At 36.9% G+C, this 15,186-nt stretch overlaps 2 protein-coding genes across 2 annotated transcripts; one reads left to right on the plus strand and one right to left on the minus strand.

The window, feature by feature from the left end:
• The first annotated feature begins 720 nt into the window (after nt 1–720).
• On the plus strand, nt 721–2,872 carry LOC140890043 (uncharacterized). Its single transcript, XM_073297791.1, has 3 exons — nt 721–1,398; nt 1,612–2,158; nt 2,670–2,872. The coding sequence occupies exons 1-3, from the start codon at nt 721–723 to the stop codon at nt 2,870–2,872; spliced, it is 1,428 nt and encodes a 475-aa protein (XP_073153892.1).
• A 4,752-nt stretch (nt 2,873–7,624) lies between these two features.
• Nucleotides 7,625–11,831, minus strand: LOC140890044 (monoterpene synthase TPS4, chloroplastic-like). The gene is made up of 7 exons (XM_073297792.1): nt 11,730–11,831; nt 11,341–11,641; nt 10,503–10,887; nt 10,109–10,327; nt 9,871–10,009; nt 7,999–8,250; nt 7,625–7,915 (listed from the first exon to the last, which is right to left on the minus strand). The coding sequence occupies exons 1-7, from the start codon at nt 11,829–11,831 to the stop codon at nt 7,625–7,627; spliced, it is 1,689 nt and encodes a 562-aa protein (XP_073153893.1).
• Between the last annotated feature and the right edge of the window lie 3,355 nt (nt 11,832–15,186).

Genomic DNA, 15,186 nt, shown 5'->3' on the forward strand with positions numbered 1-15,186 from the left:
CGGGAATGCTTGGAAAAAAATAAAGATGTTTTTGCATGGTCAGTTTCGGACCTGGTAGGGGTACATCGGGAAGTAGCAGAACACAAGCTCAATGTAATAAAGGGATGTCGCCCTATTATTCAAAAGAAACGGCACTTCGGTCCCGAAAAAGATGTAGTAATAAAGGAACAGATAGACGAATTGCTTAGGGCTGGACACATTGAGGAAATACACTTCCCGACCTGGTTGTCTAATATAGTTCTGGTGTCAAAGTCTTCTGGTAAATGGCGCATGTGTGTGGATTTTTGGGATCTGAACAAGGCATGCCCAAAGGACTGTTATCCTTTACCCAGAATTGATCAACTTGTCGATTCAACAGCAGGTCATGAGCTGCTTAGCTTTTTGGATGCCTATCAAGGATATCATCAAATCCGACTAGCTAAAGAGGACAAGGACAAAGTGAGTTTTGTGACGTCGACAGGAACATATTGTTACGTGGTCATGCCGTTTGGGCTCAAAAATGCCGGGGCTACATACCAAAGGTTGATGGACAAAGTATTCAAGCAAAAAATTGGCAAAAACATCGAGGTCTATGTAGATGATATCCTGGTCAAGACCCGAACTGCTGAGCAGTTCATTACCGACCTGAATCAAACTTTTCAGACTTTGAAGCATTATCAGCTTAAGGTAAACCCTAGCAAGTGTACTTTCGGAGTCCGTGCTAGAAAATTTCTTGGTTAAATGGTTACAAGAAGGGGAATTGAAGCCAATCCCGAAAAGGTCCAAGCCATCATCTCTATGATCTCCCCCAAGAATATACAGGAAGTACAAAGATTAACAGGAAGAATTACAGCACTGGCCCGGTTTATAAGTAGATCGGCAGATAAAAGCCTCCCTTTCTTTAAAGCACTATGCAAGACGAAAAATTTTGAGTGGAATGATGAAAGTGAAAAGGCTTTTCAGGATTTGAAGGTCTTCTTAAAGCAATTACCTGTACTGAATAAGCCCACTCAAGGGGAAGAGTTGTTCCTCTATCTGGCTGTTACTCCTCGAGCAGCTAGTTCCGTCCTGGTCAAAAAAGACGGAATCAACCATCAGCCCGTATACTTTGTGAGTCATGCATTGAAGGGAGCCGAGCTCAATTACCTAACTCAGGAAAAGCTTGCTTTAGCTCTGGTCATCACAGCGAGAAAATTGAGGCCTTACTTTCTCTCGCACCCTATCACCGTTCTCACTAATAGTGCTTTGGGAAAAATTGCAGCTAACCCAGATGTATCGGGAAGATTGGTCAGATGGATCACAGAGTTGAGTGAGTACGATATTAAATTTGAACCCCGAACAGCCATAAAAGTTCAAGCCCTAGCTGATTTCTTGGCAGAGACAGTTCAGCTAGAACAAGAAAAGCTATGGAAGATTTTTGTAGATGGGTCGTCATGTCGGTCCGATAGCGGAGCTGGAATCATGATCATCTCACCTTGGGGTGAAGAAACTAATATTTCAATCAGATTGGACTTCAGAGCCTCTAACAATGAAGCATAATATGAGTCATTATTACTTGGACTCAAAGCAGCACGAAACTTGGGTATCTCCCGAGCTATTCTGTATTCCTATTCCCAATTAGCCATTTAACAGAGTAACGGGAAGTTTGAGTGCAAAGATGAGAAGATGCTGAGGTATGCCAAAGAGTTAGACAAAGCCAAAAAATGGTTCACCGAGTTGAACTTGAAGCTCATCCCTCGAGCTGAAAATATTAAGGCAGACCACTTGGCTCGCCTAGCCAGTGCCCTCAGTGGCCGACCTGATCCCATTGTTCCAGGTCGGGAACTTGTTTCTCAGTTGGAAACTCTTGATGATATTATAGCTCAGGTACCAGAAGGAGATTGGCGATATGATATACACAAATATCTAACCAAGAAAGAATTACCAAGCGATAATAAGAAAGCTAAGGAGGTAAAAAGGAGGGCTCTTCGCTTCGTCATGATCGATCAAATTCTGTTCAAAAGATCTTTATCTCAACCTTTGTTAAAGTGTTTGGGTCCTGACGAGGCTAATTACGTGTTACAAGAAATTCATGAAGGGTCTTGTGGCAGTCACCTAGCTAGGCAGTCTTGCCCTAGCTCGGAAAGCCCTTCTTGCTGGTTTCTTCTGGCCTACTATGCGGAAAGACTCATCAGATCTGGTTAATTCATGTTACAATTGCCAGAGACATGCTAACCTACAATGGAGACCTGTAGAATACATGAAGGCAGTTGTGGCCGCTTGTCCTTTTGATCAGTGGGGGATGGATATTGTAGGGTCATTCCCTGTTAGCACAGGGCAGAGGAAATTCTTGTTGGTCGCGGTCGATTATTTTTTCAAATGGGTGGAGGCCGAGCCCTTAGCTAAAATTACAAAGAACAAAGTGCTTAATTTTTTATGGAAAAATATAGTGTGCCGCTTCGGGATCCCACGCAGGTTGGCATCAGACAATGGGCGATAGTTTTTTGGATCTAAAGTCCGAGCGTGGTGTCAAGAAATGAAGATCGAACAAGTTTTCACATCTGTCGCATACCCGCAAGGGAATGGATAGGTCAAAGTCACCAACAGAACGATAGTTCAAGCCCTTAAGACACGACTGGACGCGGCTAAGTGGGCGGATGAGCTCCCTTCCGTAATGTAGTCCTATCGAACTACAACTCGATTCGGTACAGGTGAAACTCCTTTTAGCGTGGTGTACGGGACTGAGGCTGTCCTTCCAGCAGAAATAGGGCAAGAAAGTGCAAGGATCATGGCGTATGGGGAAAACAATCAAGAATTACGATCAATGGATCTAGATTTACTTGAAGAGAACATGTCCCGAGCAGCAATAAGGCTCGCAGTTTATCGCAAAAGAATGACCCAAGGCCTACAATAAAAGAGTCCATCCTAAGGTTTTTCATGAAGGCGACTTGATCATGAGAAAGATACAACATCCAGGAGAAAGAGGAAAGCTGGAGGCCAAGTATGAAGGCCCATTCAAGGTGATAGAAAAGGTTGGAATAGCCGCTTATTACTTGGAAGACGCCCAAGGCAAGAATGGTAAAAGGCCATGGAATGCTCAACACTTGAAAAAAATACTATCCATAGCATTTCAGCTCAGGCCTCTTCATGTTATTTATAGCTCACTAAGCCGGTCCTGAACCAATTAGTCATTCTTTTTGCACTATTTATTACTCGCTTAAGTAAATATTTTGCAAGAGTCAGTCATGTTTTGTTTTCAATAGAATCAGTCCTGTTTTGTTTAAAGTCAGTACTGTTGTCAAGAGGATCAGTCCTGTTTTATGAAATCCGATTTACAATTTTTGAATAGCACTCTTTTTCAAGTAAATATCCATATTTAAAAGTCCACTTCAGTGGTACTCAAAGCCCAGGTAAGTCTGACACCCAAAGTCCACTTCAATGGCCCACATCAGTGGTACTCAAAGCCTAGGCAGGTCTGGCACCCAAAGTCCACTTCAGTGGCCCACATCAGTGGTACTCAAAGCCCAGGAAGGTCTGGCATCCAAAGTCCACTTCAGTGGCCCATATCAAGGGTACTCAAAGCCCAGGCAGGTCTGGCACCCAAAATCCACTTCAGTGGCCCACATCAGTGGTACTCAAAGCCCAGGCAGGTCTGGCACCCAAAGTCCACTTCAGTGGCCCACATCAGTGGTACTCAAAGCCCAGGCAGGTCTGGCACCCAAAGTCCACTTCAGTGGTACTCAAAGCTCAGGCAGGTCTGGCACCCAAAATCCACTTCAGTGGCCCACATCAGTGGTATTCACAAATTCACGTATGGTGTTAACATTTCAGACAGGGCTAGAACTATAGGTCCACACCCATGGCATTTAATTTCCAAGTCTAACACAGAGCTGGTGTCACAAGACAGCTCTGGCATGAATCAATTTGAGCAGGTTAAAAGAAATTGACTTGCAAATGGGGGCATTATGATCCAAATATGACAGCATTATTTGATTCAAGCACAGAACCCGTATTTTACAAAATGGTGAATTTTGATAAACAGGTTTACGGCGCGATAGATAAAAAGTGTTGGAAATAATTAGCTCGGGTGTTTGGTTCAAAATTTGGTCCAAATAGTGCCCAAGTTCATACATATGAGAAAAATTATTATTACTGTTTTCATAAACCCGAGCTAGGAAAACAACCGAACTGGGCGAGCATAATCATTCATGAAAAATAGTAACAAGAATTGTATCAGCCCGATCTGGGCAACAAAACCATAATTCAAAATGACAACGCAAGGTCCTTACTGTACAATATGTTCAGTGAAAAAGCATAAAAGATGACAAAAAGTCAGGGGACGGAGGCATCGAGTTGTTTGGAGCCCTGCTCGGGGTCAGTGGCCTTCATTGGCTCCTCCGAATTGGCCTCTTCATCTTCATCAGGCGTGTCATCTAATGCCTTGGCACAGTCCAGGAAAAGGGCGGGGTGCTCGGTCTTCGAGTACCCATTAGCCCTGAATTGGGCTAAACACCCTTTGAAACCTTCGTCAAAGAAGACAGCCACCTTTTCTGTTACCAGATTAGCAAACTCGGAGGATTTCAAGTACTCCTTTTTCCCGAACTCCTTGGCAGCCTCAAGTTCTTTGGTCAGGGCCCGCACTTGACTCTCGAGCTCGATCTTTTCCACCTCCAGTTTGGCATTTTTTTTGTTAGCAACCTCAAGAGCATCTCGCCTGGACTCAATCTCCACCCTCATCTCGGTCACCTCCTCATCATGTTCATCTTTCATCTCACGAGTTTTACGGGTTAGCTCGGAAATGCGTGACACAAAAGCCTCTTGATTGGCAATATGTTCTTCCCGAGTTTTCAGAGACCGGGTGGTAATCTCTCCTCCCCAAGCAAGAGCCTATACAACAGAGGAAAGAAGTTAAGAAATTAAGGCACAAAATCATAAAGTTTTTTGGTAATCTAAGGCAAACATACCTGCATAAAAGCCAAGGCAAAATTTTTCTCTGCCTCCAGATCTGGCACTGCTAGCAAAATCCTTAAATCTGAACGGGAGATTAGGTTTTGCATTATGCCCAAGCTTCCTTGGGGATCGGGCTTTGAGAAAAAAGACATATCTGGAATTCCGGACTGATTCGACATTCCTTGAGGCACAGCATCAGGTAGGGATTCGAATTCCACAGCTGGCTCCTTGTCGCAAGCCTGGGACGAGGAAACAATGGGTGGTTGCTGAAACTCGGGAGGACCAGTGCTGCGTTGCTCCTTGGCCTTAGAGGTTTTCTTCTTAGATGGTTCAACAGAAGAGGGCTTGGGATGAGAATTGGTTTCACCCTCTTCCGTTTTCTTCCTCTTCAAATTCTTTAAAGGTGCTCTGAAGTTGGCAGGCATGGTGGCAGATCTGATCCTGTCGTCTGAGCACATAGAAATACAATAAATAAATAAGTTTATAAAGGTTTACAAAAGGTAGTACGGGTACAGGGGTACTACCTACATCCCCTTGGATCTCTACTCCCTTCCCGCTGAAGCCGTAATGACATAGCAGATCATCCTCAATTAGAGACTCGATATCGAAGGTTTGGGCGGGCATTGTGTTGATAAAGTTTGTAAAGTCATGAGTAGGCAGCGCTGGGGGATCAGGAGTTGTGAAATTCATTGCCCAATTACTACGACATTCCCAGGGCTGGTTAGGTTTAACAAAGAAATACCTATTGGTCCAGCCCTTGTGTGAGCTGGGTTTTCCCCTCAGAAATGGGTATTCGGGACACATGGAAATGTAAAAACGGCCCAGGATTGTTTTCTTAATCTGAAGGAAGTGGAAAAAATTTCCTATATCTAATGGAATTCTGAAGAAACAGAATAGGACAGCTAGGGATAAAATGGAACTAAATGAGTTTGGGGATAGTTGACTCGGACACACGCAAAAATACTGACAGAGTTGTGATACACAGCTCGGGAACGGAAATCTCAGACCCATTTTTATCTGATCTAGACTGAAACTTAAAAAATTAGGGGGTGGTTTGTGAGCTTGGTCTTTACGGCTCAAGATTATAAGGCCATATGTATCAGGCATGCCCAATCTCTCCCTAATAAAGGGACCTAGGTCAGGACATAGATGGGAGGCCAACACCTCAAACCATTGTTTACCCTTAGCAGTTAGTCGGGCTTCGTCTGATCTAAGTTTATGAAGTTGCCTTAATTTTTCCGTTCGAGTTTCAGATAAATCTGGCTCTGTGCTTGGATTACCAGAGTCAGAGGGCTCGGGGTTATCATGGGGAGAATTAGGTGCTTCAACAAAATTCACTCTCTCTCGAACAGAAGTCTCATATGGAGAAGACATATTAACTAGCCTAGCGAAAGAAAGACTTACAGGTAGCAGAGCTGCAGCTCGGTAATGATATAAGCAGGACGGGAGCGGCAGGCCAGGTCGGGATTGCTCTCAAAATTTTGACAGCGTGACAGTATAAAGGAAAGGTGAAAATGGAAATTTTTTACTGCCTATTTATAGGAGGAGTAAAGAGGTCTAGGCTGTTGAACTCGATGTAAATTTATGGTGAGGATCGGGACACATCACCCTGCTAGGTCCTCGAGAGTTGTACCATCAGAGGCATCTGGACCGTCCAAAAGAAACACATCACGTGGATTCAAATCAGGAGGGTTCGAAAGAAATCTGAGGAATTCGGAGTTTGGTCTGCATTATTGGTCTAAACTCATTCTTCTTTTAGACCAGTTCGGGAGGTACTATTGTTATCTCGTGAAAATATTTCAACCCAAGTCCGGTTATAATGGGTCTAACCGATATAGCCCGACATGTCACGGTCCAGCCCACTTCGAGTTATGTTAGAATTTGACCAGGGCTGGTTATAATGGGCCGAGCTGGGCTTTAAGCATAATGGGCCGAGCTGGGCTTATAGTATAATAGGCTGCGTACAACCCTCTTCTAATTCACGTGGGATTCTGATATATATATATATATATATATATATATATATATATATATATATATATATATATATATGATAAGCGAGGATATTTTCACATATTCACGAGATAGAGATAAATTTATGAAGGGTCCAATGGATGAAGAGTCCTAGTTCAGGATATGTTATAATTCAACTAAGTAACTTACTCTATTTTCTCCTATAAATACAGGTACTGTTATAGGTGGATTATTCATTACTCACTATTAATTATTCATCACACATTCACTCTCACTTTTACATTCACTCACTCATATCTCTCAGTTTTCGCATTAATCATATCCTCTGCTTTCAAGACACTGACTTAGGCATCGGAGGGGTCACGCCGAAAACACTTTCGGCGCCCCTTGACCTAGCTGTTGCTTGCGCAGATTTCATTGATACCCGACCCGACCTGCTCTAGAAAGGAATTGAAGGATCCATTCTACCAGACCGAACCCGAGGTAAAATTTTGACATGCATCATCAATAATTATCCATAAATTTGTACTAATAAAATTTCTCCCCTCCTTTCAAAACAGTGGCATGTGCTAACACCAGACCAACTAAAAAATGTATCGGCGTTTGACAAGTTTGCGATCATATGAACTTGACTATATTAAAATAACATCAGACAACATATAAGCTTAAAAAATATCTTGTAAAACGCATAAGCTTATTATCTATTTTAAATAAGTTTATGAAACAGTACTATGTAATTAATTTAATTGGTTATAGGTTCGAGAAGTTTAATTTGGGCAGTTCTTTTAAAGCTAGACAAGTAGCTATATTCTTGATGGTGATAAATGGCCTCAGAAGTTCTGCACATATTGAGGCACACATTGATAAGAGATAAAGGCCATATGTTGGAGTCCAACAGATTGGTATTCATCTCCATCCATGCCTGTCTGATGGATTGTTTGATGCATTCTCTTGCTTCATCTTCACTTGACAGATTCTTTTCCTTCATCAACACCGGTATCAGCGAAGCGTTATCTCCGAAATCTTGTTCTTCCTATGAACAAGGAAATATATAAATTAAATAGATATTGTGGATCTCTTGGATTACAAAACATTACTGCATGCTAAAAGACTTACCTTTGAAGTGCCAAGATCGTCCCAAAGTCGAAGAATCCTCCCAGAAGTTGAAAATAATCGAGGGTATGGTTTGCGCATGAATTGTATATTGTGATTGGTGATTCCTTCTCCCATCAAGAAGAATGAGTGTACTAAAGCCATGTATGACCCTCCTGTTGTAACTGCGTTTTCTATGTAATCTTCCACACTTGGTATTTGTCCATTTTGGAACCACTTGGCCTCAACCATATAAGCTTCAATGGTATCGATCCACTGTCATCGTTACATAAGTTAATTGTTGCTTTAACAAAAATGACCAGTGAATTTATAAAAAGCAACAAAAAAAGTTTGTTTATATATAATTAATGAGTTATTTGCACCAAACATCCCTGTGAAATATTGAAAATGCACACTTCTTTCCTGTAAAATTTTAACAGGCATCTTAAACCCTAAACTTTTAAAAAATTAGCACACTCGCCCCTTCAGATGAGTGATTGTTGCGCACGCACCCCTCATTCGACTGAGCAAAGATTTTGATATTTTTTTTGCACCAAATACCCCTGTGAAATATTAAAAATGCATATTTGGCCTCTGTGAAAATAATTTTTAAATCTATTCAATCCATAATACACATTTTTTATTAAAATATAATTATAAAATATTTAGCAAGCATTTTTCGTTTTATTAATTTTATTTTTAATTTTAAATTTATTATGATTATATAATTATTTTCTAAAAAATATTATTATTTTATCTTGTTATCTTTATTTTATTAAACTTTCTTCTTGTTTCCAACTTTTCCATTAAACATGCGTTCATAAACAAGTATTTAAATAATTTCAAGTACCAAAATAATGAATAAACCGATAAGTTCAAACATATTGCTTTTTCGATTTAGTACTATATATTATTGAACCAAAATTTAAATTTTTCGAGAATCTACATTGCACAATTTGTAATAAATAATAAAAAAATAACATGTTTATATAATTCTAATTCGAAAAGTACCATTCATTAACTTATCATTTGATTCAATATTTTTGGTATTTTTACATATTTAAATCCTTATTTATGAATGATGTTTAATGGAGAAGTTGAAAACACGAAATGATTTGATAAAATAATGATAACGAGATAAAGTAATAATGTTTTTAAAAATAAATTAATTATAAATTTAAAATAAAAACTAAAAATAAATAAAATTAAAAATGTTTGAAAAATATTTTATAATAAGATCTTAATAAATATTGTGTATTATTATTTAATGCAAATTCTGCAATGCATTTAAAAAATTTAGATTTTGGTTCAAAAATCAATAATCCTAAATTGAAAAGTAATATGCATGAAATTATCATTTTGATTTAATATTTTGGTACTTTTAGGTATTTAAATCTCTTTTATGAATGCATTTTTAATTGAGAAGTTGGAAACAAGAAGAAAGTTTATTAAAATAATGATAACAAGATAAAATAATAATATTTTTTAGAAAATAATTATATAATCATAATAAATTAAAAATTAAAAATAAAATTAATAAAACGAAAAGTGTTTGCTAAATATTTTATAATTAGATTTTAATGCTGTCAAAAAAAATAATTAGATTTTAATAAAAATTATGTATTATGTGTTGAATAGATTTAAAAATTATTTTTACAGGGGTCAAATATGCATTTTAAATATTTCACAGGGGTATTTGATGCAAAAAAAATATCAAAATTTTTGCCCAGTCGCATGAGAGGCGCGTGCGCAACAATCACTCATCTGAGGGGGCGAGTGTGCTAATTTTTTAAAAGGTCAGGGTTTAAGATGCCTATTAAAATTTCACAGGGAAGAAGTGTGCATTTTTAATATTTCACATGGGTGTTTTGTGCAAATAACTCTATAATTAATTACCACTCTTGCAAGGAAATGGAGAACGTTTATCCCATGTTGTTTGAGAATGTTTTGGGCTATCTCTGTAGTTGTGTTGTATAATGCCATGTAGCATATTTTCATGTAATCGGGTAGATTCTCTATTGCGTCCAAATCCCATCTGCAACAGATTAATTAAAAAATATATATAACCTCATGATTTCATATAAATGCATGCAATGTGAGTTTTAATTATAATCAGAAATAAATATATAATTACCTTTGAATTGCGAGGGTGAAGCGTGAAAGGTCATCTATGGTGCCAAATTTGTCGAAAACATCATCGATCGTGATTAAAATGGCTATGGTTTTCGCAATCTCCATTCGAACACCCGAGTATCTGGGATCTGGGAAAATACCAACGGCCCAGAAAAAGCATTCTCCCTCCGGATCCCTTGCGAAACTCAATTTACCGACGAGGCCTAATTGTTTCCACCACCTAATTAAAAAAATACATAAACTACATGTATACACGTGAAACATGTTCATATCCATAAAACCATTGGTTTTAGAGGTTGCAAACATTATCTTAAAGTCGTACATATCATATATGTGTCGGTTCCAAAATCATGGTTAGATTCATGTAGTACAACAAACAATAGTTGTAAGTATACCTTCTGAACTCCGCGAGCTCCGTCTTGTGCAATAACTGGACATCGTTGTAATCTAACCTTGCAAGTTCAAGAAGATGTGGGCTGCCGTGGATTTGTGTGCTGCCATCTTCGATGCATCGTCTCGACTCCAACCTCACCATTCTATGGTGCCTGGGAAGCTCCAGAGCACGGCTGATCCGCCGGGAAAGATCGCCGTCCGCCGCCCACGTGTTTTTAACTGAAGAAGCTAATTGAGTTTCTGTGAATTTCATGGCCTCTGACAATATATGCTCACCACTCGCACCCAAATACGATGCTTCGAACAAATTCAGGAGTCCCTCGTCTCGGTTCAAGGATTTCTTCGATTTTCTCTTCTTGTTTTCTTCCATAAATTTTTCAAAAACATCTGCGCGTAAAATTATGATGGCGAACGACATATGTCAATATATATCTTATAATTACCAATGCAATATTAGGGAAAATAAGTTTTTGTTCCAGCAACTTTATTCCATTTAGTTTTGATCCATTATTTTTTCTGATATGGGATTTGGTACACTAACTTTGCATTTTCAGTGTTTTTTGGTTCAAATGCATACATGTCAGTTTCTGATTGGTCCACGTCATCATTTTGAACCAATCAAAAGTTGATAACTTAATGGACCAAAACTAAAACATGGATAACTTAATGGACCAAAAAACTTATTTTCCTGCAATATTATTCTCCAATTAAGATAATATATTGTAAGAGCTAACCTAAAACTTATATATAATTTAACCTAAGAGAAACGTCACTCACATGTACTGTAGCATAGAAAAAACAACAAAGTTAGAATGTGCATGAATTTAATTAATTAATTACCGCAGCTAACTGGTCTCAGTTGTTGCCTGAGCAGCCGGAATCGAAGAGCAGTTGCATGAAGGTCATCTTCTTCGTATGAATTATCCCATTCGCTTAGCTTTTCTAACCACAAATTGATTTCATCTTCGAAGTGGTATCCAATTCCCAGCCATTGAAGGTTGTCTATCACCTTCATCGCTTCGACCGGCGGCTCTAAATAATATTGCAGTGATCTTTTTAGTTCCTTTCTTGTGTTTTCTTTCAATTCTTCAATGACTACGGTACTCTGTTTCAAACCGGCCAATAGTACTCTCTCGTTTTTCTGCAGGAAAAAAGAAAAAAAAAACTTGTACGTTTATTCATATAGTAATTAAACATATATAGATTATGTAATGATAATGAGTAGTCACCGGAGTTGATGCGATGGCTAGGCACTTGAGCTTGGGAAGGCGAGGATTTTTAAGCAAAATAGAATATTGGAAAGAAATGCAATGGCATTGTATCGACGACATAATTTTGTGTGATTGTTGGTGATGATGTACGTCTTCAAAAGTATGCATCCTTGCATGCTTTTTATAAGCAAAAATGGACTGCACATTTAAAACATTATTTGTTACAAAATCGATTTAATTAGACGATATCTTCCTTCATATTTATTATTCTCTAGTTGATTTTCATACTAATATATCATAATAATAATAATTAGGAAATTAAAGAAGTTTTTGGTCCACTTCTAAAGTTTCATTTTTTTGAACACTAATTAGTTTTTTAATTTTCAGCCATATTTTGGTACAAGTGCTGACGTGTCACCGAAAAATAATGACGTAACTTTCGAAAATGTTGACTCATGTTAAGCTATCATGTCATCATTTAGATCAAAATAACCAAAAATTACAAATTAATGTATGAACCCAAACTAAAAAAAATGAACAAGTTAATCGACCAAAAAAAATTATTTTCCCTAATAATATTTAAGGATGTATACTTGCATATATATATATATATATAATGTTTTAATTTGAGAAAATAAAATGTTATCAAGCATAACGTTTATTCTTGGTCAAAGTTATACATATTCATGGAGTTTATGACGAGATCAATTTTTAGTACGTAGTTAAGTAACATAAAGACGTCAAAGATATACATATAGTTGGATTAACTCAATCCAAATGTATGGAAGTAATTAATATTTAATCCAAATCAACCAATATTTGGGGAAAAAAAACAAAATCAATATTCGACAAAGAAATTAAAAGCCTATTCGCTCTGCTCATCACATGTAAAAGTTTTTTCTCCTGTCCTTGATGAAGTTATTGGGTGTCTGATAGGGAATCGAATTTGCTTGGACAAAATTTCAATTCTACGTACCAAAAATGTTGACATTAGAGCAGAATTTATTAAATTGGATAATATTAATGTGGTTCTCAAATTTCCTTTAAAAACTGTCAAAAATATATATAATTAAATAATTAAAATGTAAGTGAACCCAGTTTTCTCTTTTTTTTTGAACCTAAAAGGCTAGTTTACTTCCTCAGTTCTATAACCGAAGTTGATAATTATATATTACTTACACATGAATTTTTTCAAAAATATTTTAAAAAAATAAAATAAAAAAAATATATTACTTCCACGTGCATTAATTAGTGATCGTCCGAAATAATCAGTGGCGAAGCCAATATATCAACATATTTCTACTCGTGACTTGGTCGTCAATGCTACACAAATAAAACTGAATTTATATGCATATTACATCCTACGTACGTACTACTAAACTATAATGCAAATATTTTTAAAAATATATGTAAAATCTAATAACGTGCATGTAAAGAACTGGAGTGAAAAAACTTCTTCTCCCTCGAATCTAGCTAGTAAACCGTAGTATACATTTCAAAACCCGTTTTTTTTCAAAAACCAGAAATTACATTAATTATAACACATGGATTTCAATGTGTCAACATTAGTATTGCTATTAGCTTACTAAATTCTTGGAAATTCGATGCTTATTTGAGGACTTTCTGCGGTGCCTCCTAGGTTGCATTATATATATTGTACGACGATAGTAACGTATGTATTGTCATCGGATAAGGTTTTTTATTTGGTCCACTGACGATACCATGCACGTTTTAAATTTTTAATACGAGTGAGAAATGAGATTTTACATTTTGTTTCATCTTTTTTTATCTAGAAGAGACTGTTGATATATTGTAGGATCGGGTGTTTGTCGTTTTATCAAAATTTATAGCTGATGGTAAATATGTAACTCAAATCTTTTCAAATATACTGAAGTTTCATTTTGGAACACTTAGTTTTTAATTTTCAGCTATTTTGGTACAAGACGTGACACAGGAAAATAATGACGTAACTTTGGAGAATGTTGACTTGTTAAGCTACCATGTCACCATTTGGACCAAAATAACCGAAAATTACAAGTTAATGTATCAACCCAAACTTTAAAAAGTTAATGGATCAAACTAAAAAAATGGACAAGTTAATATTCTACCCAAAAAAAATTATTTTCTCTAATAATATTTAAGGATGTATACTCCTTCATGGTGTACATGCATATATATATATACATGTTGTTTGTTATGTTTTAATTTGAGAAAATAAAATGTTATCAAGCATGACATTTATTCTAGGTCAAATTACATATTCATGGAGTTTATGACAAGATCAAGTTTTAGTACGCAGTTAAGTAACATATATAAAGACGTCAAAGATAGGGGAAAAAAACAAAATCAATATTCGACAATGAAATTATAAGCTTATTCGTTCTGCTCAACACATGTAAAAGTTTTTTCTCCTGTCCTTGATGAAGTTATTGGGTGTCTGATAGGGAATCGAGGGTCCCTCAATTTCCTTGGACAAAACTTCAATTCTACGTACCAAAAATGTTGGCATTAGAGCAGGATTTATTAAATTGGATAATATTAATGTGTGGCCCTCAAATTTCCGTTAAAAACTGTCAAAAATATATAGATAATTAATAAATAATAAAAATGTAAGTGAACCCAGTTTTCTTTTTTTTTTTTAACCTAAAAAGATATTTTACTTCGTCAGTTTTATAACCGAAGTTGATAATTATATATTACTTCCACATTAATTAGTGATCGCGAAATAATCAGTGGCGAAGCATATATATCAACATATATATTTCTACGGGAAAACTGCAAATTTGGTCATGTATGTTTGTCACTTTGCGATTTTGGTCATTTATATGTTTTCATATTTTTGTTTTAGTCCTGCATGTTCCAATTTTTGGCAATTTCGGTCCTTTTTATTCGAAAATGCTTACGTGCTACTGTACACGTCAGCTCCACATCAGCATTGAATTGGTGGCACGTCAACGCCAAGTCGGAAAAAGGACTAAAATTTCCAAAAAAATAAAAATAGCGGACTAAAACTGAAATCGGAAAATATAAAGGATTGAAATCAGGGGCGGAGCCAGGATCACGCAAGAGGGGGGCCAACGAAGAAGAAACTGAAAGCGTAAACAGAATAGATTTTTTATTATTTTTTTTTAAAAAAAAGAGATATTATTAGAAATGAAAAAAAAGAAAAAAAAAGAGAGGGGACTAAGCCCAAACCTTTCTCAAGATCTAAACAATTAAATAAGTTTCGAGTGAGTTTTAATATAAGAAAGTTGTCGAACATGATCAAAATGCTCAAATTGAATTTTTATATCTTTTCAAACCATACAGCAGTTCAAGCGCATGATTTCGATCGAACAAATTACCTCGACTCTGATACCAATTGTTGGACCGAACGTTTTCCGCCTTACCAATGTTCAGAAATGAGACTTTGACCTAATTCAATCTCAAAAGCTAGCTCATGGAGGGAGATTTGTCTTTTGTCTATATATTAAAC

The sequence above is a fragment of the Henckelia pumila genome, chromosome 3 (assembly GCF_033568475.1).
Source record: "Henckelia pumila isolate YLH828 chromosome 3, ASM3356847v2, whole genome shotgun sequence".
In the NCBI taxonomy this organism is placed as follows: Eukaryota; Viridiplantae; Streptophyta; class Magnoliopsida; order Lamiales; family Gesneriaceae; genus Henckelia; species Henckelia pumila.